This window comes from Trichoderma reesei, assembly GCF_000167675.1.
Source record: "Trichoderma reesei QM6a unplaced genomic scaffold TRIREscaffold_21, whole genome shotgun sequence".
NCBI classification, from domain to species: domain Eukaryota; kingdom Fungi; phylum Ascomycota; class Sordariomycetes; order Hypocreales; family Hypocreaceae; genus Trichoderma; species Trichoderma reesei.
In genome coordinates, this window is record NW_006711168.1 from 115,451 (window position 1) to 140,816 (window position 25,366).

The 25,366-nt window shown below is 54.8% G+C and overlaps 7 protein-coding genes across 7 annotated transcripts; 3 read left to right on the plus strand and 4 right to left on the minus strand.

The window, feature by feature from the left end:
* Nucleotides 1-1,255: 1,255 nt before the first annotated feature.
* On the minus strand, nt 1,256-3,589 carry TRIREDRAFT_67394 (uncharacterized protein; the record flags this gene model as incomplete). Its single annotated transcript, XM_006968142.1, has 6 exons — nt 1,256-2,258; nt 2,319-2,656; nt 2,723-2,849; nt 2,897-3,054; nt 3,128-3,328; nt 3,506-3,589. 6 exons carry the CDS (start codon nt 3,587-3,589, stop codon nt 1,256-1,258), a joined length of 1,911 nt encoding a protein of 636 aa, XP_006968204.1.
* A 1,018-nt stretch (nt 3,590-4,607) lies between these two features.
* TRIREDRAFT_80867 (uncharacterized protein) lies at nt 4,608-5,380 on the minus strand. Its single transcript, XM_006968143.1, has 2 exons — nt 5,150-5,380; nt 4,608-5,061 (listed from the first exon to the last, which is right to left on the minus strand). The coding sequence occupies exons 1-2, from the start codon at nt 5,235-5,237 to the stop codon at nt 4,727-4,729; spliced, it is 423 nt and encodes a 140-aa protein (XP_006968205.1). The 5' UTR covers nt 5,238-5,380; the 3' UTR covers nt 4,608-4,726.
* A 550-nt stretch (nt 5,381-5,930) lies between these two features.
* Nucleotides 5,931-6,433, plus strand: TRIREDRAFT_110569 (uncharacterized protein; the record flags this gene model as incomplete). Its single annotated transcript, XM_006968081.1, has 2 exons — nt 5,931-6,011; nt 6,113-6,433. The coding sequence occupies 2 exons, from the start codon at nt 5,931-5,933 to the stop codon at nt 6,431-6,433; spliced, it is 402 nt and encodes a 133-aa protein (XP_006968143.1).
* Nucleotides 6,434-8,251: 1,818 nt separating this feature from the next.
* Nucleotides 8,252-11,791, minus strand: TRIREDRAFT_110570 (uncharacterized protein; the record flags this gene model as incomplete). Its single annotated transcript, XM_006968144.1, has 3 exons — nt 8,252-8,539; nt 8,615-11,365; nt 11,450-11,791. 3 exons carry the CDS (start codon nt 11,789-11,791, stop codon nt 8,252-8,254), a joined length of 3,381 nt encoding a protein of 1,126 aa, XP_006968206.1.
* A 3,658-nt stretch (nt 11,792-15,449) lies between these two features.
* Nucleotides 15,450-17,380, plus strand: TRIREDRAFT_80870 (uncharacterized protein). Its single transcript, XM_006968082.1, has 2 exons — nt 15,450-15,820; nt 15,907-17,380. Exons 1-2 carry the CDS (start codon nt 15,485-15,487, stop codon nt 17,065-17,067), a joined length of 1,497 nt encoding a protein of 498 aa, XP_006968144.1. The 5' UTR covers nt 15,450-15,484; the 3' UTR covers nt 17,068-17,380.
* A 188-nt stretch (nt 17,381-17,568) lies between these two features.
* On the minus strand, nt 17,569-19,230 carry TRIREDRAFT_80871 (uncharacterized protein; the record flags this gene model as incomplete). The annotated part of the gene is made up of 4 exons (XM_006968145.1): nt 17,569-17,875; nt 18,005-18,404; nt 18,489-18,880; nt 18,965-19,230. 4 exons carry the CDS (start codon nt 19,228-19,230, stop codon nt 17,674-17,676), a joined length of 1,260 nt encoding a protein of 419 aa, XP_006968207.1. The 3' UTR covers nt 17,569-17,673.
* Nucleotides 19,231-21,518: 2,288 nt separating this feature from the next.
* On the plus strand, nt 21,519-23,936 carry TRIREDRAFT_80872 (uncharacterized protein; the record flags this gene model as incomplete). The annotated part of the gene is made up of 1 exon (XM_006968083.1): nt 21,519-23,936. The coding sequence occupies exon 1, from the start codon at nt 21,582-21,584 to the stop codon at nt 23,934-23,936; it is 2,355 nt and encodes a 784-aa protein (XP_006968145.1). The 5' UTR covers nt 21,519-21,581.
* Between the last annotated feature and the right edge of the window lie 1,430 nt (nt 23,937-25,366).

A 25,366-nucleotide genomic window follows, 5' to 3' on the forward strand; every position in this document is an offset into this window, starting at 1 on the left:
GTTGTTGTTGAGATTCTGAGAGAGTTGGAAATATTTTGATGTATGAACATGAGAGAGGGAGAGAGGAAACGAGGATTTGGTGTTGTTGCGAGAGAAAATGGATGTTGAATACGTTTTGCTTGTTGAAGCATGTGAGAGAACAAGGTTGACCGACAAGGAAAAGAAAGAAGACGAGGTTATGTAAAGCTCCACTATTACGGTCTAGAGGTACCGACAGAAGCTCATCAAATGAGGAAGTCCATGACGAAGAGAAACGGTTTACATAAGGTAAGGTACCTTTGTACGATCAAGGTGACGAACCCACTGTTACCGTATAAAACTCCGGACTTGTGCTTATGCCTCCGTACACGTACACGCACTTCTTTCCCCAGTCTCTCTTCCTCCCCCTCTCTCTCTTTGTTGTATGGTAGACCTTGAGCTAAGGTACGGTAAGGCAAGGATTACTCAGGTCGCCAAAAGCTCAGATGGTCCCCTGTTGCCTCCGAACTCGGACTCTCCAAGAAGGAGACTGAGCTTAGATGGGGTGTCATGGTCTGCTCCCACAACGAGTTAAAAGAAGCTGTAAGTCGAGCCGAGACTTTGGGATAAGCGCATCCAACCTTTTGTGCATTGACAGTACTTGTATTGTTCATCTAAAAATACTATGCAAATCTAATATTGGAGTTTGTCGGTCTGGGAAAGCGGTCGTTTGGGACGGACGTTGTTGTGCGCTCAAGTTCGTATCATATACTGTATGGTATACACGGAATTGGAAACAGAGTAGAAAAATCGAGTCTGTATTTCTCGAATCAGGTTACCATGAGACTCACAATGAACTGATACGGACTTATAAAGAAAGTCTTCGTGAAGAAGAGAGAGTAGATGGAGATGACTCACGAGCCTTCCTGATTGATGATTGTGTACAGGTCTCGTGGTCAATATCAGCTAATGGGTCAAAGAGAGCCTTCTCTTAACGGTGTAAGCGGTGTGGCCAAGATGGCGTTGATATCCTGCGCAAGCTCACTTTCAACGAGATATTTCGTAATGGACAGACTTGAGAGGAAGCACGAGAAGATGGAGGTGACGTATTGTTGCACATGTCAGCTCTGGCGGAGAATCAAGCCTGAAATTGACTTGGATTTGCGACCCGTAGGCCCTCAACTCTATAGGTTTGTCAATCACAAGACCATTTGATAACTCAAAGAAAACACAACCCGGATCCACACAAGTAAAGCAGGAGAAGAAAAAAGCAGCACGAAAACTCCATGTTATTCACTCAGTAATTTTGCCTCTCCACCATGCCCATGACATCCCCCACCGCCGTCCTGGCCAGCTTCTTGAGCAAGATCTTGTCGTCCGCCTCGCGGTACCGCTCCCACCCGTCCAGCCCCTCGCGCGCCTGGATGCTCAGCGTCTCGTAGCCCTGCTTGATCACCTCGGCCACCTGCTGCGTCGTCAGGTTCGCCGGCAGCTTCTTCTCCGAGCTGCCCCTCGCCGTCAGCATCTGCTTGTAGTGCGCGCTGACGCTGATGAGCGTGTCGATGGAGTTGCTGTTGCGGTTGCCCAGCCGGTAGTTGTCCTTGAAGGAGGCGAGCACCTCGCCCGATTCAAAGACTTTGTAAAAGAGGTCGTCGTAGGCGGCCGGCGTGGGCAGAAACGCCTCGCCCGCCGACAGAGACAGCGCTACCAGGTTGACGACGTGATCGAGTACCGTTTCGATGTGCTGCAGGTCTTTCAAGTCCGAAGCATATGTGTTTAGGAACCGTATGAGCGAGAGCAGAGACCGAAAGAACTCGGACCAGTGATACGTTAGCCGCGTCCGGGAACGCGATAGATACGAAATGATCCGAAGCATGATGCCCAGGCAGAGGACGTAGAGACTGACGTCCAGCCGCCGCTTCAGATTGTGATTGATGCCGTCCAGCATCGTGTCGAGGACGCTCGCCGCGAGCACGCGCTCCCCCTTGACCAGCGGCAGGAAGGGCTGCCGTTGTCGACATAGCCGCACAGAGGTCTTGGACTCGTCGCTGCAAATCTTCTTGCAGATGGCGGGGTCCTCAATCAGCAGACGTAACACCATCAGGTTCAGATGCGCATAATATGTCGCCCGGGACGACAGGTGTGAGTGCTGTAGGAGGTACGACGTGAGCGACAGGTAGCTCGCCATCGGACGCTCTTTGCCCTTTTCGCCGGGCAGGGTCACGAGATGGAAGCAAAACAGTTTGTTTGCGTGGGAGAAGTCATATGTTGCCAGCAACACGGCGGCATTCTGGCCGGGCCTGAGCGTTTTAGTTTCCAACATCATCTCAACGATATCGATAGAACTTAATGAGTCTTACAGCTTGGTGAATAGTTGCTTTGCTGTTGCAGCGTCATACACCGGCTTCTTCTCCGGCTTCGGCCCCGGCGTAATGGCCCCGAGCCCAATCATGTTCAGCGTGCTGCTCAACGTCCAGCCCTCGGGAAGGTCATCTTGTATGTCAATGTAGTCGGACCGCAATGCCTGGCATACGCCGCCAATGCAGCGCACAACCTTTTGAATGACGGCCTCGTTGACAAAGTCGTTCAGGCGCAGCTGATATGGGTTCTGAAACTCAAACTTGTTGTAGTTGGCAAGGATTCCCAACAGGGTGAACGGCTCCAAGCCCTGCTCAGGCTGATCCGTGCTTTGGATAAACTAACACATGGCAAACATTGGTGAGCCTTGGCCCATAGACTTCGTCTCCGCCAGCTGCGAGCCTACCTTCATAATGGATGGAAAGAGATCCCTCTGAATCATGTACGTGAGGAGCGTCGTCTGATAGGCGCCCGCCGAGACGGCCAGCAGCACCTCGATCGCCTTGTGGCGTAGATCCACTGCGTCGGTTCTTCTGTCAGTTAACCTGAACAACATCCAGCACGGGTACTCCCAGGGTACACACAATCTGTCCCATTGCGAATGATGCCATCGAGCGTGCTCACAAAGTCTGTAAACACCGTATCGACATGGTCGAGGCCGGCCAGGATGGTGATGATGTCGGAGCTCGGGTGCGAGTGCTTCTTCGTCAGCACGCAGGAGAGGAAGACGCTCAGGGTCTATCGAAGTGTCAGCGACTGAACCACTCTCCCGGGGGGGGGCTCAAACGGCAGGGTCTGTAACACTACACACATCAAGAGCGTTCAGCGGGGCCAAGCCCTTGCCATTCTTGACCGTCGCAATCGCCTGGCTAAACAGCTCTCTTGTCCGGCCCTCGAGGAGCAGCAGGTCGGCCGGGTGGATGTCGTTGAGGATCCTCCTGAGCGTCGGCCGATCGGGTCGCAACAGGAAGAACTCCCTCCAGAAGCCCTCGGACTTGTCGCCGTCGTCATCCTCCTAGCACGCCGCCTTGAATCAGCATGAGCGCATGCCAGCAGAGAAGCAGAAGAAACGGTTATACAGCTTGCAGCGAATACCTTGAAGCAAGTTGAGTTTAGCTACACTGTCCTGGACAGGGAGAGAGACAGAGAGTGACAGAAGTGACAGAGAAAGAGGTGGCTGTGGGCGAACCTTGAACAGGGCCGAGTAGAGCTCGATGATCTTGGGAACGAAAACCTCGGGCTGAGGCTGGCGAGTCAGCGGTGACGCCTCCATGGGATGCGGCGATGGCGGAACGGGGAGCGACGAGCTCCTGTCATGGCATGGCCAGCGATAAGGCGGAACGGAGGAGGTTCGAGAGACGACGTGGATGTCATTATCGCGGCCCTGGACGGTGGGGTGATATCAATAACGGGAAATTGCACGCCAAGCACTGTACAAGAGCACGGCTTACGTGGCTTGTTGCACAGTGTCTACCTGAGGATCGCACTGTCGCATCCTATTCAGTTGCAAAGCCAATCATGTTCTTCAATTGACTTCCAAGACACTTGTGTTGCTTTTGCTCAGGCGTCATATACCAATTGTCCGAGGCTTGCGCCGTAAGAGCTGCTGTACTCGTATTCCTCCTCCTTGATCTTCAAGTGACAGTCAGACTTGCTCCTCATTGCTTTATACCGGATAGAGCTACTACCTAGGTAGGTACTAGGTAGGTAGGTAGGCATCTCAAATGGCTGTAGCGACTTCAAGCCTCGGCAGTACCTTGTAAGCGACAACTCTCACACACCGGAATATCAGCGTAAGAATTGATTCAATGATTTTGTATTTTTTGGGGTGCATGTTTATAAACTTTTTCAGGGGATTTTGCTTGTAGTAAATGTTTGTGCCTTGTGGCACTATTCCACCAGTCACTCTACCGCAGCAACTCGAGCAACGCCAGTCTCGACGACCTGAAGATATAGCCATATCGCCTTTGCCCATGATACCCGCCATGGGCGACGCGATGCCCTGATACGACACTGCTCGCATCTCCTGCCGAGTTGCTGCCCATTTTCAGGTCCCGGGCCTTTACCCGGACAAGCGATTCAAGAAACAGTCGGCTGCAAAGATGCAGCTCGGCTCGACCCTATGCGCATAGCAGCCAAAAGCTTTTTGTCGTCTTGGCCCAGTCTTGACGACTTTCAATGACATGGCGTCTGCTCGGCCCCTTCTGACAGCCACTCCCCATTCATACAAATCGTAGTCGTACACACCACCTGGCCTCTGATGTGATGTCAGTGCCGAGGCACGCCGTTTTGTTGTTGTAAAAGTCAAATCGCCGCCAAAGAGGTCATCATCCGATGTTCCCCTCATAGTTCTCATTATGCTTGTTGAAATCCATCTTTTTCACCTGCCATCCGCGCGGCAGTGTTGCATTTAAATCAGGGCTGCGCCACCAGACTCGATGGCCTCGATCTCGCTCAGATCAATGGGGCGGCGGCGGAAGCGGGCAGGCAGCTCGGAGACGTCAAAGGCAACGCCCTTGGGAGGGAGGATAGAGCCGAGCTGGTGGCCAGAGGAGCCGCCAATGCCGGCATCACCACCGCCAATGGTCTTCTGGAGGGGGCCGTGCTGCTGGGCGTGGTCACGGTAGGCGCCGAAGGAGTTGTGCCGGGCAGCCGCATCGCCGTTGCCGTAGTACGCCGTGAAGCCCTCGGGAAGCTTGCCTGAGGGAGAGGCGGGGTGAGGCTGAGGAGTGTGGTCGATGGAAGCTGAGAGGGGAGAAAAAAAAAAGAGCTCATGTCAGTCCACACAGCGTCCCTCGCCGTCTCGGGTGGGATGAGGGCGATTTGGTCTTACAAGGAATGGTTCGGGGGCCGAGAAATCGGATCATGGGAGTCCGCTCGGCGTGGACAGCGGCCTGTCGAAGGGCTCTGGTGGCGAACATGTTGATTATTGTGAAGATGTGGGTGAGGATATTGTCTGGTGGAGGAGAGGCTGGAAGCTGGGTGGCGGGGTTGTGGGTGATCTGATATCAGATTGTGTTCGAGGAAGCCTTGAGCAAGATTGAGAAGCGGAGTCGAGATTGAGAGTCTGGGGAGGAGCGAGATGGGAAGGAGAATCAGAGACGCTTGGGGAGAGACGGAACAAGAAAGCAGAGTGGACGGTGGGAGGAGTCGCGCGAGAGTGGAGGTATCGCGAATTAATAAAACGAGCAGCAGGACCAGGACCGGAGGGCCGGAGCGCGATAGCAGACGAGGAAAAAATTAGAAAAGTTGGTGCGTAATGACAATGGACGCATCTCGCTGCACGGCGCTCCAATTGGGAAGTGCCGCCAGCAGCCACTCATGCTTTAGGCTGCAAGCACGGCCCTAGCGCGCCCTGATGACACCTAAAGCCAGACCACCTACAGCCACCTACAGGCCCTACGCGAGGACAGCTGGAGCCCTGAGCGGCTCTAGTGTCGGGTCTCCAGCACCTGCGGCCCCCCCCCTGTATTAGCAGTAGTTTTTGGCGCTGATCCAGCGTTCTTTGTCCGAATTCGGCATCTCGGAGACAGTCGCCCAGCGCTTCGATTCGTCCTCCGCAGTTTGGACAGCGTCCCACCCACACCAACAAACTCCGGTCTTATCAATCCATCATGCCACCCAAGACGCATCTCCTGATTCAAGCAGCCGGAACCTGCTCGCGTGCAAGTTCTGCTGCCCGCAGATGCTGGAGAGTAGGTATTACTTGTACATACTGTACTGTTGCATGTCATACCTCTCATCACCAAGTCCATTAGAAACACTCTCGCATAGGTAAGCAGTGTTACTTCTACAGCACCTCGAGCAACACGGAGTTGCTGCAAATGTCAGACGCAACGGCAGCCGCCGAGCCGACAAGATCAGCCAAGACGCCATCGATGCTCGACGCCCGGGGTTTCCTTTGCGCTTTGCGGAGAGAATCGGAGCAGCAGCGGCTTCATCCCACATGGACAACAACAAAGTCACAAACACACGAGTCGTTCAAGATGCCTCGAGTCGTCCGCTACCGACAGCCATGAGCCCATCGCCCATTAGCCAAAAGATGACTCTGATGGCTTACGCGACCAGTTTCAAGCGACCAAGAGACACTGCCCGGCTTACCCTCTGCCATTGTTAATAAGACGTCCTCGCTTTATAATACAGATAGCAAAACTCCGGATACTCTCGACAAGAAGCCACTTGGTTCCCGTCCCGTCGCCCTGCATTGCATGCCCTTCTCCGCCTCCACACATTTGCGAACCCGGTCAGCCCTGGCCGGCCCGGCCATGCGCTCGAACCCCGCGCGTTTCTTCAATGCAGTGCAGCATGTTGGTACCATTCCTATTACTATTCGCCCTCCTTGTCTTTTGTCTCCTCTTCCATATTGGCCTCACGCTTATTAGCAGTATGTATTACGACGCGTTGCTGCATCAGGTGTGAGTGGGCACTACCGACACCCGGACATGGGGCCACGAACGTCTGCTGCAGATGTTTGCATGTGCTTGTCGGTTCGCTTGCTGTCTGTAGTACCTATGTATTTCTGGTGTACCTACTTGTCGCTGGGAGCTACCCAAATGCGGTACATGTGGTATTATTCGGCTTCAAGACTGCAGTATCGGCAGCAGTTCCCTAATGCTGTTGTCGCCGTATATCCATATCACTCCTTTGACTCCATCACCATCATCGGCAATGATCATTCCATCAGGCCTACTGACAAGAAAATGTCGACGTATTACTACATACATACTACCTGAAAGGTCATTTCTGCGAATCCCCGAAAGCCGGTCTTCCCCCGGTCTTTTTGCTCTGGCCAAGGGCGTATGGCGCAATCTGGACTGCATGGCACGGCACAGGCATTCCCCCTCCGCCTCCCCTGCTCGTTCAACTTCGGCCTCTACTTTTGTGTCGAGCATCTTCCAACTCTAGCTCTAGCGTACGTTCCAACGTAGTGACATTCATGAGATGGCATGCTATTCCCCTTTGATCGATTGCCGGCGTTGATGCTGTCCGGGAACCATGTATCAGCCTACGCTCGAAGCTACAGACGACTTTCCGTCCACAAAGTGTCATCAGCTCCACGCCTGTGCAAACTGCCATTCGCACACTGATTCGCTCCAGAAAATTTAGTCTTGTCTCAGAGGGGAGAGTCAAGTAAGGCAAGACAATGCAGCAAAAACCTATGAGACGTTCAGAACCTCACTTGGCAGTTGCGAACGTTCCACTGTCAACGAGAATTTGCAAGCTTTTCCTCTTGAAGAGTAGATTACAGGCTGTTGATTCCGCAACGGAATATCAAAGTGTCCTAGCAATCCTTGATTCTGGCATGAACAGAAGCAGGAGCTAGATTTTGCTTCCTTGAATAAACCACCAATTTGCTACAAGCTGATATGAATGACACCGCCGAGCTACAAGCACGTAACACACAATTCTCGAAAATCAACATACTCTACCTGATTCAAGTTTTGTTTTTTTATAAACTGTGGTAACAGGCTCGCAGAGGCACATCTTTCTTCACTGACAGACTCTATATCATTTGTGATATCAAGCTCAAGTCTAGAGATTGCCATCAATACATCATGCCGGCTAACGAGCTGACGTCCGGCAAAAACACGTCTATCGCTCAACTTGCTCAACATGACTCTGAAAAAACCACCAGTCTGCTCCCACAAATCCAACCCGATCCGACCCAGAAAAGTCTCCCTCTTTTATATACATCCAACAACAGCAATACCGAAATGGAGACCCAATTAAGCCCCCTTGTGAGGTGCTGCCTCCTGAAATCGCCGGAAGATCAGGCTGTCGTACAAATTCATCAAGACCGCTCAGAGACGAAATTGTAAGAAAAATTGCACTGTGCCATGCTCGCCCACATGACCATTGTTTGCGCCATCGTCGTGGTGACAGTTCAACGCCAGAGATGATGCTCTGTCCAGACCGCCAAATCGACACACAACTCCTATATACGCCCGCCTTCAACGACTTCCCGCTCTAAAATTTCGACTTCGCCAAACTCTCCCGTCCGCCGGCGCTCCAAGATCCACCGCGTTTCGCCACTCTCTTCCTCCATCATATAGGAGATGCTGTCTGTCGAACCCTTCTGTCGCCGGTGGCCCTTCTCTGGGCCTGGGGCATTTTGGCCGCTGCCCATGGCATGCGGATGTGCACCGGATGCTGCGAAAGCAGGCGGATCACGCGCATCGCTGAGCGGGGAAATGCCTTCTTGTAGGACATGCGAGCCCATCATCTGGACCGGGGATGTCGAGACCGCCGCCCAGGCTGATGTCACGTCTGTGTCTTGATTTGCATAGTCGGGTTCGACCGACGAGCTGAAGGCGAGGGCCGATGTAGGCATCGCGAGCGTAGGGCTGGCGGGAGCACTGCCACCTTCCGAATCGCGGCTCACGACGGAAAAGGCCGAATTCTTCCGCGTATGGCCGATTGAGGAGGGGAACCCGGCCGGAAACCCAGGCCCTCGCGGCGAACCGGGAAGATCCCCTCTTTCGGATCTCGGGGAGCCGTCCTTGCTCGAGGCCAGGCTGGCTTGGGAACCTCCCCACGCCTTCGATCGCAGCCGGAGAAGGGCCGTCAGGTTCATCTGCTCGTCGCCTCGATCCGCCATCATGGCCAGCTGGGCCAGACCGGGGCTCTGGACGACGGGCGTGCCGCTGATGGGCGGCATTCCCAGGCTCATGAGAGAGTTTCTATTAGAGTATTCCGACCGCTCGGTGATGGGGGTCAGGTTGGGCTCCCTCGAAATCACACGCCCGCTTTTGCTGCGATTGATATTGCTTGCACCTTTAGGACCAAAGAATCCTCCGGCGACGTATGCGTCTTCGGAGCTGGAGCCGGCGTTGTGGGTATTGACCGGGGCAGCGTAGAAACCAAACTCTTGTCCGTACCACCCATCATAGTCGTTGGCTAAGGCGCTGGCATTGGCCTCTGCGATGATGGCATCGTCATCCATCTCGAAATCGTCCATGTCGTCGTAGGAATAGCCATAGTCATCGTATGCATAGTGAGGCAGCCCATCTGGATCATCGAATCTTGAAGATGCCGCGCCATTGTTGTCGGCGTCAGTGGGAGACTGTGCCAAGGAGCGTTCAAATTCGCCGGATGCCGCCGCTTTCTGAGCGGCTGCGGCCAGAGCAGCTTGATAGGCAGCGATGGGGTTCGCGCTGTAAGCCGTCGGCTGAGGAGCAACAATGGTAGTCTCGGACAGCGGAGGCATATCGCTTGAGCCCTGGTCGTCACCGTTACCGTCGGAATGCTCTGGGCTGCGGCTCGTAGTGGCCGGTGTCTCTGCCTGAGCAAGGTCTTGCTGCTTTGACAGTTGCTGCGATTCCAAGCTCGGCCCTTCCTTGTCCGTTTCCGACTGTACAGCCTCTTGCTTGATCTTCCCTTCCCGCGCTGCTTTCGCGGCCGCAAAGGCTCCAGGAAACGGTCGGCCGTACCGATCCGTATCATCATTGTCAAATATTGATTCATCAAAAGGCACTCCGTCATCCGGGGGACCTGCGGCCAGATCTTCGGCAAACACGCCTCCAAACTCTGCCATGCCTTCGTCGAAATATAGGTCGTCATAACTCATCTTCCGGCGCATGGCTTCCGGCGCCGATACAGCTGCAACGGGTGGTTCGGAATCTGCTTCGAGGTTCAATGTCTGAAGTGTGTCCGTAACAGCATCCACTCCGTGAATCCCCAGACCAGACCCTTCGGCATCGGCACCCTGACCTAGCGGCGCCAGCGTCGAGGGCGGCAATGAAAGCCCGGGAGAGTCCTTGGTCATAGCACAACCAATGACCTCGCCGTCAGCGTCTCGAGGAGTTGCCATGACACCCAGGTTTTGCGGACTCGTCAGAGACGAGGTCGGATTGGACCGCTGAAACGTAAAGCCCGCAAAGTTCTCCTGGTCGTCGTCTGGATCGACTTGATCCCCCATGTACTGGGCCTCTTGCTCATCATATCCGTCGTCGAGATACGGTATTTCCTCTTCCTCGTAATCGGCGTTGATACCCGGAATCCTCTCTTCCAAGCCGTCATCGTCCATCATGGCGTCGTAATCAAAGGAATCCTCGTCAAATTCGTCAAAGCGAGAGTCCCTCGGCTCGCCCTCGGCAGCCTTCTTATCGAGCTCCCGCTGTCGGTGACGCTCTTCCAGCAGCTTCTCCTGCTTGGCAGCCCCTATCATGTCAAAGCTGAAACGAGAAGAGGTGCTCTTCATGTGTCTGGGTATGGATGACAGAGAGACGTTTCTTGACCGGGTTATGTGTATGGAGCCGGCATCCCTGGTTGGGTTGACCACGTCCTGAACGGTAGTCCGAGAGGCTGCTGAAGGGGTTGCTTGCAAAGTCGTGTCATTGCTCTTCAATGTGAGTTCACGAAGGACATTTTCTTCCAGTGGAAAGGCTTGCTCTGCGGTGGAGGACCCCGTTCTGACGGAAGAAACGCTGGATGATTGGGCAATGGTGTGCGAGTTCGTGCTCCCTGATTCTGGACGAGCGGGATCCGACGCACTGCTCACCATGCGGCGTTGTAGCTGCCCGTCCAACGCCACGGAGCCTCGGCTCTCGGCGCCGTCATGAGGGCCAACGCCCGACTCCAGGGCGATATTGGCCAGAGAAGCAGAGCGAATAGCGACAGTATCAGTCGCGGGAGCATTCGTCCGCCGCCTCGGGGCACTGAAGTCATGAACCCTGGTGCCCTTGATGCGGGGATCATACGTCGGCTCGTCTAGACGGCTGCTCAGCGGCAGAGGCAAGTCATTTGACAGGCCTTGATTGTTCTTTCTCCTCAACAGCAGCGTTGACATTGGGTTCTTGAGAAATGGCAGCCCTTTCTTTCCCTTGAGAGGCTCAATGTTCAACACACTACTCGAGGGTTGGGATTCACTCGCCATGCGAGATCCAGAATGCCGCTGGCTCGATGACGAGGAACCGGCGAGGCTGTTGACGCTCAGCGAAGCGATCCCCTTGGAACTACTAGACGTCTTCGGCGATGGCCTCGATGGCGGGTCGGCCCTTTTTGGGGACGTTTGGCCCTGGCTCTCGACTTGTTGTGCTTGCGCATTCCGCTGATAGTTGCGCAAGGCCACTCCGCCGATGAAGCTGGAGCCGGCGCTGTATCCCGACCTCTGAGGCTGCGCAGGCCGGCTGACGGTTTGCGACTGCGACTGCGACTGCGGCTGAGGCTGAGGCTGAGGCTGAGGCTGGGGGTGGGGAGGCGACGGCGATGGCGTCTGTTTGTCGACATCTTGCTTGTCTGCGAGGCCAAGAGGCTCCAAGCCGAGATCGCTTGACGTCACGCGGGCTATCGGCGGCAAGGTCGGCGGCAAGGAGGCGGAAGCGGGCGACGGCTGCTGGGCATCGAGGGGAGACGCCGAGTCCGGGTTGAGGGGCGACTGCTGGTGGCTCTGGAGCGACGAGGGCGAGGACTGGTCGGGGGCGGGTGAGGAAGGGTTCGAGGGCCCCCGCCGGTGGAAGCGCAGGTGAGAGAGCATGTCGTGTCGTGCTGTGTCAGAGACGGCGGACGAAGGTTGCACAAGACGTCCCAGGGGCGCGGTGAGGCCTAGACTCGGAGGATGGACGCAGTGCGGGTGCGATCATAGCTCGCGGCGCCGGCTCCTGGGCATTGTCGGGCTCGCCTTGCGCCGGTGACGGGTGATCTCGACGTGGGCTTTCGATGCCAGGAGGGGTCCGCGAGGGCGATTGCGTCGAGCTGCAGGATCCGTGTCGCGCTGTCTGGCGCAGTCCGTCCTCGTCCTGCCGCTCGTTCTCTTCTGCGCGCAAGACTCAAGGCCGACTGCTCGGTAGACGCTCTCCAACGAGGCCGGCGCAAAACAAGGTCCGCGGTTCAGACGGGATTCAGCGCGGAAGAAAGCTGGTGTTGTCGCTGTGTGTGTGTGACGTTCTAGGCGCGATCGACAAATGGGCGGTCCCATAAATACTTACCTACAGGTGCAGAAGCCGGGCAGGACGGCTGCTAGCAAACCCGAGGCGGAGGCAGAGCCAATCAGAGAGGGCGGGCTGGCACTTGGCAGGTGTCGAGTACATGTACTGCTGGGTTAAAGCCAGTTCACAGTGAGCCGCTGCCTGGACGCCAAGTACAGATACAGCAGGTCCTAATACCTACATCATGGATGAATTCATCGAGGCGGGCTGCTGCTCAAGGCTTGGATTTATCCTAACATGATAAGAGGTATTACCCATGATGAAGGGTAGGGTACACAAGGTACGTGTATTGCCTTATCCTGTCGTCTGACCACGTGCGTTGGCCTCTTGAGTTTACGGGGGAACACTGAGATTCAGGGAGGATGAGGTCAGCAGCGGTTCCTGGTTGTTTTCATCAACAGAGGCGGAGCCGGATTGACGGCGATGCAAGGGAGGCAAGATTGCAGATATTAGTGTGCAGTACATACGAGTAACAACGTGTGATTCTGGTGTCTCATCGCTTCTATACCTAGGTAGCTTCTAGTAGTTGCCTGGGTAATGAATTGGGGCGTTTGCTGGAGAGGCTGAAAACAGAAGCTCTGATGCTAGGGGTCCTGATGGCTTCCAAGAGGTGGAGCTTCAGGCTGTGTGGCTGGAAGACGGGCGTCGGTTAAGGCTGTAGGCTCAGGACGGACGGCGGTCCAACGTGGCCGACGCTTACTATAAGTTTGAACGGCGATTGAGAAATCGGCATTTGCTTCGCCATGACTGATTGATTGTCGTCGAGGATTCTGCAAGTCATTTTGCCTGTCGCATCTCCCAACGATCTACGAAGTGTGTGCTGCATTGGAATGCGGTCAACATGAATTCTCCCTGTCTTGAATTGCTGACATTCAAACAGAACTGACAGGTCAACAACCCGATGACATCCCTCTGAAGGGCAGAATCGAACTCAGTAGTAGTATGTAGTCTAGAGACTGCCATCTCATCCCGAGTGCATGTGAAGCTGCAAGGAACCCGGGCCGGGTTCGGCAACTGCAGTGGCACTGACCGGCTCCGCCTCACCGGCAGACTCTACCGACGCAAGTTCTGGATTTCCCGTATCAAAGTGCATTCATTGCCTCAAAGGTCCGAAAGAACCACCAGTCGTCACGGAGACAACTGCAGCTATTGTTTTCCTGCTTGTAACAGATGAAGCTACCAGCACTGATGGGGTTGGCAAGGGTTGGCACGGGTTGGCAAGACGTTGTTGCAGCTATGTAGTATACGGACTTTTAACGCAGAATCACCGTATAAACATGAAGGAAGCAGACTCCTCAATTATTCCATGGTACTGTGCATTTAGCCAGATGCGCCGCCGCTGACAGACGGCAAAGAGCCATCTCCTCTAGCAGTACAGTAATACAACAAGCGTGGCGATTGAATCCAATTGTTTGATCGTCGCCATTCTGCCGCTGGAAGGAGGTGGCACATTGCTTGACTGCTCCAGAAAATGCCGGGTTCATGTTGTCACGTCCAAACCTCTCTCCAGACTCTACCTACCTTATGCTGCGGCCTTTCCCACAACTTGAGGTTCCGTGTGGTGACAATCCCATCTGCCAAGCCCGTACAGTATTGAGGCTGACGATGCGTCGACTCCCCATTGGCCTCGGAAGCCAATCCAGGGGGGTTCGCGTCCAAACCCGGCGCTCCAACGGCGAGGTTCCGTCGCGTGCCCCTTTTCCAGATGGAGTCGGACCAATTGCTGTGCAAGTGGAAGGCCAGGAATTCCGGGTTGAACCAGCGCATGAGAATCTCGATGCAACTGGTTCTTGATTCGTCCATTCGCACAATTCGTTAGATCATCTCACACGTAGGCCAAGACACACGGCTCGTATTTCCTTCTTTTTCTGCTCCATGCAGTTTTACTCCGGATTCGCGCCTGGCTGCTCGCTTCGTCACTCTGGGGTTTTTTGGTTTTGCTACTGTAGGCACATCAGGTGGGCCAGATGAGGTAGGCAGGAAACCCATTGCCGACATCAATGCCTGGATTTTGTTGGTCACATGCAGAGGCATACCTAGTATTATCATCATGGTATGTTGCACTCTGTAATGGCGTCTTGTGAAATAATACCTACCTATAGTACATGTATGGGCTACTACTAGCAGCGTCGTCCATGCCTCCACACCTCCCGGAAGTGGCTGGCCTTGGTGCCATTGTCACCTCTTTGGAAAGGTCCAGCCGCGGCAATGCGGCATCGAAAAAAGCCCCCCCAAGCTTCGTTTCAGGCGCCCTAGTAATACTTAGCTGCCGGGCATATTCAGGAGAGCCCAATGCGCAAAACAAATCGAGTGGCAGTCAGAGGAGGACAGATTGAAATAACACTAGCAAAGAGTTGGTGTTACTCATCACAACTGCTCCATACCTACTAGGTAGTATTCGGGCACCAACTTGAAAGAAGTCGAGCATCAGGAGGGCCAGTCAGTGCCTTTACGGATACCTGTAGGGATGACTTACTTACGTACAGACACACGTAACCACCTCGCCGGGCAGTGCTGGGCTTCAAACGCCAGAGTGGCAAGGATAATCATTTAGCGACGGGACCTTGTAATATCAAGGTGCATGTGCCGCCATCTGGACTGATCCCACCTACGAGTACATACGAGTACATAGTACGCTCTGCTCGCGTGCCCGCACTCCGTACTGGGCAAGGCCAGTGCATGATTACGGGGGTTGTCAGTCCGTCATTTACTGCTAGCCTGCCCCCCTAGTAGAGGTTGGACTTGTACGAGCATGTACCGGATGTACCTCCACACACGCATTGGGTGTCCTTCACCTCATCTGTGCTACTCCAGGACCTATGTGTTCCCTATCCCTCCTCAACACGATATCCTCACAGTCTCTCTCTCTCTCTCTCTCTCTCTGCACTCATACCTACATCTAGCATCACATTATATTACTTCTTCTCTCCCCTACAGTGTCATCATCCCTCCTCCTCCTCCTCTTCTTTCTGCACCCCTGCTTTGATCGATCACCTTTAGGGGTCCGTCTAGTGAGCGCTGTCCAACGACCGACCCCATGCAGATCCCCCCTGGCTCCCCATACTGCAAGTTGCTTTAATACGATACACGCCCAAAGGCCTAGAGCCAACGCTTTTGTTATACCTATCCCGTCTCATGTTCGTGCACTGAAGCCGCCGATACCTTTCCCTTTGTCCCCTCTCCCTCTCCTCCCCTTGGACCCTGATATCGAACCTCCCCTCCCCCCCTCCCGTCGCTTCACCATGAGCGGCTTCGCAGACCAGCTCTCGGGCGACGGGCCGTCGAAATGGACTCACCGGGCAAAGGCATTCCTCCTCGTCTGCTCCCATCGCATGTGGCGGGGCGGTCCGCGATCCATACTGCAGATCTCCGCCGTCGCCTTTGTCCTCCTCATGCTCTTCTACTTTGTGCCGTTGCAGCTCGACGACCGCTACCAGCAGATGCTCACCTGGTCCGCGCCGGATCCCTCCGCCACGGGCGACCTCCGAATCGTCGTCTTTGGCTCGCAGGACTTGCTGGGAAGCGCGCCTGATGCGAAGCATACGCGGCAATCATGGCCGGAACATCTCTGCAGACAGGTGAGACCAGATGGAAGCGGCAGCTCGCTAGCGCTGTCTATATGACCCGTCTCAACGTTTGATGCTAATGGACCGTCTTCGTTTAGCTCAACTGCCGCTCTGTCCTCTCCTTTGTTCCCCCAGTCGAATCGCAGCCCGGCCTCACGTCCAACAGCCTCTACGGCACAGAGATCCGCGCCCTCGAAATGTTCAACGAGCAGGCGAACCTGACGGAGAAGCCGGCCCTCGACAACTTCTACATCCCGGAGCAGTACCCTGTGCCGTCCAAGACGCCCGACCTGGAGGCGCAGGTTCAAGAGTTTCTGACCATGTCCCCTCCTAAGATTCCGCCTCGAGAGACGCTATGGGTTTTTACGTTTGGCACATGGGAGACCTGGAATCTAGCCTCACTACCGCGAGAAACGGGCGAACGGCTCATCGAGGAGTCAATCACCAACATGTTTACTCAAATCGAACTGCTCTATCGGAAATCGCTGAACCCAAAGTCTCCCGCCTTTTCCGACTTCTGGTCCAACGTTACCCAGGCGCAGGTCCAGGCACTCACGAACCCCGACAACAAGGTTGACGAGCGCAAGATGGAGAGCTTCCGCGTCGTGATTCCGCAACTCTTCGACATCACACTCGTTCCCGGCTGGCAGAACCGCCCGATTCCATCTGCTCCGCAGTCGAGGGGCGTCCATTTGCGAAACGCTGCCTACCTCACTCAGAAGTGGAACTCTTTGGTCTCCAAACAACTAGAAGACTGGAGGAGGAAGGGTGACTCCAAGCCGGAGGGGATCGAAAACGAGGGCATCGACACGGCGGCAACAGTTCCGACAATGACTTCTTTGCTGCAGTATCTCCCGGAGTCACTTCGGCCCAAGGACAAGGGCAAGGAACACGATGCTACCAAGGACGATGTCATTTACGCGCCGTATCCACGGCGGCTGGGACTTCAGTCGTCCTTGGTCAGCAGTGTCTTGGATGCCATGACGGAGGAAGAAATGCAGCGATCCGGCTTGAGAGATAGCAGAGGCCGAGGCACCAGGCCTGCAGACGATGCGATGCGGTTCTTTGACGTCTGGACGCCCTGTACCGCTGGAAGTCGAGCGGTTGTTGGCCTTGGCAAAGCGCATACCAACAGCCAAGAGTGTGAGGTCCCGAATGACCACCTATTCTACGACCAGTTTACTTTTGGAGAGCGCGCCAAGGAGGAGTTGGCGAAGAGGACCTCTGCTCAGATCCGGGAGACGCTGTTTGTTTCATAAAAGTCTTTGTGTGTTGGTTTGCAAGTGGACGGGGACTTGGATACACCCATAATGCAGCGGAGCATTGATTGGCAACACGATATCATAGTTTGGCGGGTACCATCTCAGCAGAGGGACTGGCGAAAGGCGTTTACATGGGCTTTTATTTTCATGCATCTTGGATGTCGACTCACGATCTCGGATGTCAATCACGAAAAAAGCGAAAGACGTGAGATTGGGTATAACTCGTACAGTTGTCAAGAGTGGCCGTATACGGGACATCTCTGCTTGGATGCAAGGCCGTACTTTGAAGAGGATTAAGACCATTCCTGAGGGTTACCGATATATCGTTCATATTGTACATGTGTCTGCTATTCTTTAAAATACATGAAATAATGCAGAAAATGACGGGAAGTTCTTGAATCGAAAGCCGCTTACTTGAGCCTCTCCAAATAAATCAAAGGAGTTCCTTACACTACCTAACCTACATAGGCATGCAAGCATGTATATAGTGACATTGTAACCCAGGTGCCGTTTATATCAAAAACCAAGCAAAACGGATATAGCCAACAGAACAAAGAAAAGAAAAAAAGTATACAAAATGACAAAAACAAAGGCACTTGAAGCTCAAGAGTGTCGCTGAATCACATCCTTGACCAAGTCCAGACACTCATCCGGATTCTCAAAGACGTGCCAGGCATCCCTGGGAATGCCGGTAAACGCCTTTTCGAACCTCTGCGGCTCGTTCTTCTCTGCGAGCCCAATGGCCGCCGAGTCTGTGTCCTTGCGGATGAAGATCATTCGGATCCAGCCCGGGAACGTTCGGTAACTTGACAAGAAAGCATCATGTTAATATACACCGTTTTCAAACACACGTTTTTGTCTGATTTGGTTGGTGGAGCGTAAAATATTGGGGGATGGGCTGTGAGTTGAGATTTGTTCGAGTGCTTGGACTTACATCTCGCCATAGGCCTCGGGATCAGACTGCGTCGAGTCCCCAAAAACAATGAGCTTCCTCCGCGGCAACCAGCCGTGGACCTTCTTCATCCGGTCCACCTTGTACTCCTCCGTGCCCATGGTCAGCGAGGACAGCAAGCCGGTGATTGTCTTCCAGCTCGAGTCGCGCAGGATAAACGTCCCCCGCGGGAAGTACTCGTCGCGGAAGCCCCTGAGGAAGGGGTACAGGTTGTACGGCGAGGCGGACAGGTAGAACCAGGGGGTGTCGCGCGGGAGGAGCGACTTGATGCCCGCGTAGAGCTCGGGCATGCCCGGGACGGGGCGGGGCGGGTTGATGAACGTTTCCTTGAGGATGCCGATGGGGTCGCTTGTTGTGGTGATTTTGATGGTGTCGTCAATGTCTGGTTTACAACAAACATGTTCGTCAGCTCGCTCAACTCCTTGCTCCATGAGGTAGAAGAGAATCCCCCTCTCTCATCTCATACCGGATATGATGCCCCATCCCTCGGGACCAGCAAAATGCGTCTCCATGCTCAAAACGCCCTCGACGCCCTCGACATCAAGAGTCGCCCTCTTCGTATGGCCATGCGGCGTCTCCCCCTGCCCCTCATGCACCAGCTTCAGCACGTTCGTCGAGATGCCATTGAGCCCGCTCGGCCCCAGCTTCAGCTGCGCGCCCCCATGCTGCGACACCGTCGTCGCCCTCCCCGCGCGAATGTCCCACAGGAACGGCAGCAGCCGTTCTTCAATCGTCTTGCGCTCCTCCGCGTCGTCTGCTAGGCCGATGATGCCCGCGAGGCCGGCGACGATGTCTGCGACTTTGCATTTCGGCTCGCCTTCGAAGACGGCCATGATGAATTCTGCTTGCCATGGCGTGCTGCTGCTGTCCTTGTCGTCACTTTGAGCTGCTGCTGATGATGATGATGGAGATGGAGATGATGAAGAAGAGGAGGGTGAGGACTGTTGCTGTTGTTGTTGTTGGTGGTGTTGTTTGTAGGCCGTATTGTCAAAGAGCCAGACAACATCGCCCTTGGAAATGGCCTTGGAAAAGGGAACCCGAAGGCTCAGTTCATTGAGAATATTGCTGATGGAGAACTGATACGGCACAGACGCCCGCGGATCGGGCAGCTTCTTCTCGACCTCGTCAAAGTTGGCGTGCTTCCTGGTCCGCAGCTGCATCTCTTTGGCCACCTCGGAGGGGATAAAGTCCACGACTGGGTTGTCCATCCTAAAGGGTAAAAGCGGGAGAGGGGGATGGCAGCAGTGATATTTACACGTATCGGTGGGATTCGATGAGACGGGTGACTGGATTGGGTTGAGGCTTTCGGGAGTCTCTCTTGTCGGGTGATGGCTGAGATGGCTATATTCAGACTCTTCGTTCGTGGATGGACAAGGCGACTGTGTCAGCAGGTACACGATGTGAGCCTCGTGGATGAATGTCAGATGCGAATCTAGATGTGGCACAAGGTTCAACGATGAGAAGCACAACGAGGCGCAGATGGAGGAAGTTCAAGAACAGATATATAACAAGACTCCAGTAGTAGTTTACAACTCATAACAATCTAACTGGACACGGAACAGCTTGGAGTGGAAGCAGGGCGTCTTATTTCTTGAAGCTGAAAAAGAGAGAACAGGGGCCGCCAATAGGAGCGTCATCATCCCCCTCCCCCCGGGGTCAGCAACACCCCAGACACCAGACGCAGGAGTGCATAAGACACATGAAGTAATGAGGCAAACCGGTAAATCGACGATGGAAGCATCAACGGCCCTTTCTCGATTTGTTAGCGATTTGCGGGTTTTCTCATGACCCAAGCGAGGCATCATCGACCTGGGAGGCCATGAGGGTGGGGTAGCTGAACTGCAGGAGACGATACAATCATGCAGTACATACTACTAGTTGATGAGACTAAACCACGAACTTGAGTCTAATGATACCTTACTGTAAATAATGCAGAGGCAGAGCGAGAGACAGTTCATTGTTTAGGCTTCGCTTCGCAAGCTGCAGAAATGAAGAACAAAGAACGCCTTGCTGCTGGCCGTCCGTCCGTTCTCGTGGGCTGCTGATGCAGGTCAGCTGCCTTGTCTCAGGCCGTTTTCAACAAAATGTTGAGCTGTAAAGCCTGGAGAGGGGCGATATTGTCATGCATGCCGATAGCCAGCCCTGGCATGGCGCAGTATGTATGTAACTATAATAAGGAGCTGCCCAGACTTGATATAGGTCAGTATGACAACACAAGATCTGCACTCGACAACATGGTGGGATTCGCTAAGCCTTTTCATAGTACCTAGGTACTGAGGCAGAGTACATGGGACATCAAGTGTCAAGTCAATAGGTACTTACCTATTCATGCAAAGATCCAGCGCAGAGTGTTTATGCATTGAGCACGGTGAGATTAGCATCAATCTGTGAGGAGGGTGCTGATGATTACATTATGAGTAGAAGCAGGAAGTAGGATACATGTACCCGTAACTCGGCCTCCCTACAGCATCGCGCTGCTCAGTCTTAGATTTGAAGCCGTATTGTCTGTGGTGTGGTGATGGCAAAACCAAGGAAAATGAAGAGGAATCAATGAGGCTCAGGATAAGAATGAGAGCAAATATAAGATGGTACAAGCAGAAGTAGAAGCTAAAGTCCAAGAAGAAGAGCAGGAGTTGGAATAATAACCGCTGCGAGAGATGAAGCTCGAGATCTAGCGGCCGAACTGCACTCGTTCTGGTGGTGGAACTGTGACTCTTCAAGCAGCGACTCCCGAGTCACTCACTCCGATCGGCCACAGAGGGGCAGTCAGGCTGTGGAAGCAATGGAAGCACCAGACTGGCTCACACACTCAACCTAGGCGTTCAGTGTGGTGCCTATTGCTGCTACTATTGCTAGGTAGTGATACTCATCAATGAGACAAGTTCTAGTCCTGCTACTATCGCTATATACATCTAGTTGTACGGAAACATATTTCCTATCTCCTAATAGATACATTATTTTTTTAAATTCTGAAAGTACCTTATATAGACCATGGTCTAGGAACATAATTTCTTCATCACCAGGGTAAAAGAAGACCATTCCAGTGTTTTCTTTCCACCACATGGCAGTTCAGTTACGCTGTTGGCTGGACCCCGCGATGGGAGAAAAAAATCTGACTGATTAGCGGCCGTCAGGGTCTCGGACAAGTACCAGTACTGTTGCACCGCTGGAGCACAGCTCTGCAAGACACACAAAGACCTGGATACAGTTCCAATGCTTCGTACAGGTACGAGCGGGCGCCGTCGACCCGTTATCGTGCGCTATCGCTTCTCCCACTCCCACTGCCCCGCCTTCACCCCACCAAAAAGTCGAGAGAAAAACTGAAGTGCTCAAACATGATCGACAGCCCTATTGGTGGCTTCTGATAGGCGGATCGTCAGTCCTAGAGGGAAAAAAAAGAAGTTCGACGAGCAAGCTTGAAATTTCTTCCTTGGAGTGACTTTCTGGCATTGGCCTCTCCAGGTGCTGGACGGACCATTGCTCTCATCTCTCGCTCCCCCCAAGAGAGAGACTGGATCTGCAATTGGAACATCTTGGAGATCGTGACTCCATCCCAACAATGGCCGACCTTCGCATCCTCCTCATCGGCAACGGTGGCCGCGAGCATGCTCTGGCCTGGAAGCTGAGCCAGTCGCCTCGCGTCGAGGCCATCTTCGCGGTCCCTGGAAACGGCGGCACTGCGACATGCCCCAAGACCACCAACGTCTCCTCCGTCTCGGCCGACGACTTCCCTGCCCTCGTCCACTTTGCGCAGTCCAACGGCGTCAACCTGGCCGTGCCCGGGCCCGAGGCGCCTCTCGTTGACGGCGTCGAGGGCTTCTTCCGAAAGGCCGGCATCCCCTGCTTCGGGCCCTCCAAGGAGGCTGCCCGTCTGGAGGGCAGCAAGACATACTCCAAGGACTTCATGAAGAAGTACAACATCCCCACGGCCGCCTACGAGAACTTTTCCGACTTCAACAAGGCGGTGGCGTACGTCGACAGCGTCAACCACGATGTCGTCATCAAGGCTACCGGCCTGGCTGCTGGCAAGGGCGTCATCATCCCGCAGACCAAGCAGGAGGCCAAGGACGCGCTCAAGGAGATCATGGTGGACAAGGCCTTTGGCGACGCCGGAGACGAGGTCGTCATTGAAGAGTTCCTCCAGGGCGACGAGCTCAGCGTCCTCACCTTCTGCGACGGCTACTCCATCCGATCCCTTCCCCTGGCCCAGGACCACAAGCGGATATTCGACGGCGATCAGGGCCCCAACACGGGCGGCATGGGCTGCTACGCCCCGACGAACATTGCGACGCCCGAGCTCGTTCAGCAGATTGACAGAGACATCCTGGAGCCAACCATCTCTGGCATGCGAAAGGAGAAGCAGCCCTTCCGCGGTGTCCTGTTCACCGGTCTCATGATCACCCCCAACGGCCCCAAGGTCCTCGAGTACAACGTGCGATTCGGCGATCCCGAGACCCAGACGGTCCTCCCCCTGCTCTCCGCCGACACCGATTTGGCCGAGATCATGCTGGCCTGCACGGGCGGCTATCTGGACAACTGCCATCTGTCCGTTGAGAAGAAGTTTAGTGCCACAGTCGTCCTCGCTGCGGGCGGCTACCCTGGCTCTTATGCCAAGGGCACTCCCATGACCATTCAGACGCCTCCTGCGGGAAGCACCATATTCCACGCCGGCACAAAGCTGGAAGGTGATCAGCTCAAGACGTCTGGCGGCCGCGTTATCGCCATCAACTCTGTCGGCGAGTCGCTGAGAGCTGCCGTGGATGCCTCCTATGCCGCTCTGGCTGCCAACGTCATTGACTTCGAGGGCAAGTTCTACCGCAAGGACATTGCCCACCGCGCGTTCAGAGACGCCGGCAAGGTTTCCATGACCTATGCCCAGGCCGGTGTCGACATCCAGGCCGGCAACGACTTTGTCGAGAAGATCAAGAAGGCCGTTGCCAGCACCAAGAGAGCCGGCGCCAGTGCCGAGATTGGCGGCTTCGGCGGCGAGGTCGACCTCTCCCAGTGCGGATATCCGAACGCGCCCATCCTCGTCGGCGCCATTGACGGCGTCGGCACCAAGCTCATGATTGCGCAGGCGATGAAGAAGCACGACACCGTGGGCATCGACCTCGTGGCCATGAACGTCAACGACCTGGTTGTCCAGGGCGCCACTCCCCTCATGTTCCTCGACTACTACGGCTGCAGCAAGCTGGACCTCGCTGCCGCCGCAGACTTTGTCGAGGGCGTTGCTGCCGGCTGTATCCAGGCCGGCTGCGCCCTTGTCGGTGGCGAGACGGCCGAGATGCCCGGCATGTACAAGGACGAGGACTACGACGCTGCCGGCTGTGCCGTCGGCGCCGTCATCAGCGACGGTATGCTCCCCCGGAAGGATGCCATGGCCGAGGGCGATGTTCTCCTGGGTCTCGGATCCAACGGCGTCCACTCCAACGGTTTCTCTCTCGTCCGCAGGATTGTGCAGGCTGCCGGCCTGGACTACTCATCCCCTGCGCCCTGGGATGCCTCCAAGACCGTGGGAGAGTCCCTCCTGACGCCCACCAAGATCTACGTCAAGAGCCTGCTGCCGGTCCTCGGCAACATCAAGGGCCTCGCCCACATCACCGGAGGCGGGCTGCTCGAAAACGTGCCCCGCATGCTCCCCGACTCGCTGGCGGCGGAGATTACGTTTGGCACTTGGGAGATGCCTCCTGTTTTCCAGTGGCTTAAGGCGGCGGGCAACGTGGCTCCCGCGGAGATGTGCCGGACCTTTAATGCTGGTATTGGCATGGTGGTGGCCGTGGAGGCCAGCCAGGTGGAGGCTGTCGTTTCGGCCCTGCGTAGTGGTGATGAGCGTGTCTACACTATTGGTAAGCTGGTTCGGAGACAAGCTGGCCAGCCTGGCTGCGTTGTCGAGAACTTGGAGTCATGGGCATGAGGGATGGCACAGGGTTCTGGGGGGGGATACAAGAGGGTTAGGATCGAGATTTGGAAACGGAATGAGGCGTACAAAATACCAAGGGGAACTGGCAGCTGACAGGTGTCAATTTCAAGCTACCTACACGCCAAAAATAACTAGAATTTGTTCATTGTTGCTTCAAGTTGCTATCCACTCAGAGATGTTGCATCAGGAACTAGAAACAGACCTGGCTTGCTTGATCCGCTCGATGAATAGGCCGGGGAGTTGCTTGACACTATCTGGTTCTTCTTGCAACGCTGCGGCACTGGACTCGATATATCGGTCCTGGAATATGGCCCAAAGCCTCTGATCCGCCAGATTGCTGCTCCCTGGCCGGGGGAAATAAGGGTCATTGCCCCAAAAAGCATGATGAGCTTGACCGACGCCCGCCTCGTCGAGAGATATGTCGCGGCATAGGTCAAAGTCCAGAATCCAGACCAGATGGGGGCCGAGGACTGTAGTGTTAGTATCGAAGCATATATCCCGGGTGCTAGTCGCAGACGACGATGTATCTGACTGGCATCGAGGCTGGCCGAGTACAAACTCGACATCATTGCCATCAACATGAGCAACCCAGTGCATGAATGCCAAAGCGTCCGCCATGGCCACCGCATAGCCGCTCGGATCGATGCCAAGCTGCTCCATCTGATCCATATGCAGCGGGAAGTTGCGCAGGCTGAGTGCTCTTAAGAGCCGTCGTCGTCGTCGTTCTGACTCTCCCGTGCTGGCAGCCTCCATCTCGCTCTGGTGGAATCGCCGGCGGCCGAGATACGGTCGAACGAGGCAGTGTTTGTTGCTCTGGCTCCGCAAGATGTCCTCTGCGTCAACGTCCGGCCGAAACGTCTGCACAAGGAGTCTCCGGGCGGAATCTTTGACAGGCAGAATCTTTTCGCTGACGATGGCGTTGCATGCCGTGTAGTCGGGAGGAAGGCGTGGCAAGATGGCAGACCAGGCTGCGTCGTCTTGGGCATCGAGAAAGCCAACGGATTGGGGAATGGCAAAGGAGGTAAAGCGTGAGGAGGGTATGGTTGTGATTCTCTGATGCATTCGATATTCGTGCGATATCGACCTCCCGGTGCTGCCGTCCTCGCGCTTCATGGCTAGATGGCTGTGGTTCTCGTCGTCACAAGGTGAGCAACGGATGGCCCAGACGGTGCCGCAGCGTCCTTGGCCTATTCTTTCGAGTTGCGTGGGAGCGCTTGAGATGGTGAGCTCTGCCATTTTCGTCGTGGTTTGGGCAGTTGAGGAGTCCATGGCAGATATTGATGTGAGGTAGTAGTCAGGAGTACTGAGTTGGAGAGCAATGAGTTGTGTCGGCTGAATGAGGCGGTTGCTTGTTTTAGAAGTTGGAAGTTGCTTTGTTCTCGGAGTAAGAAGGTATAATTGGAGAGTCTGAGGGTTTTATAGAC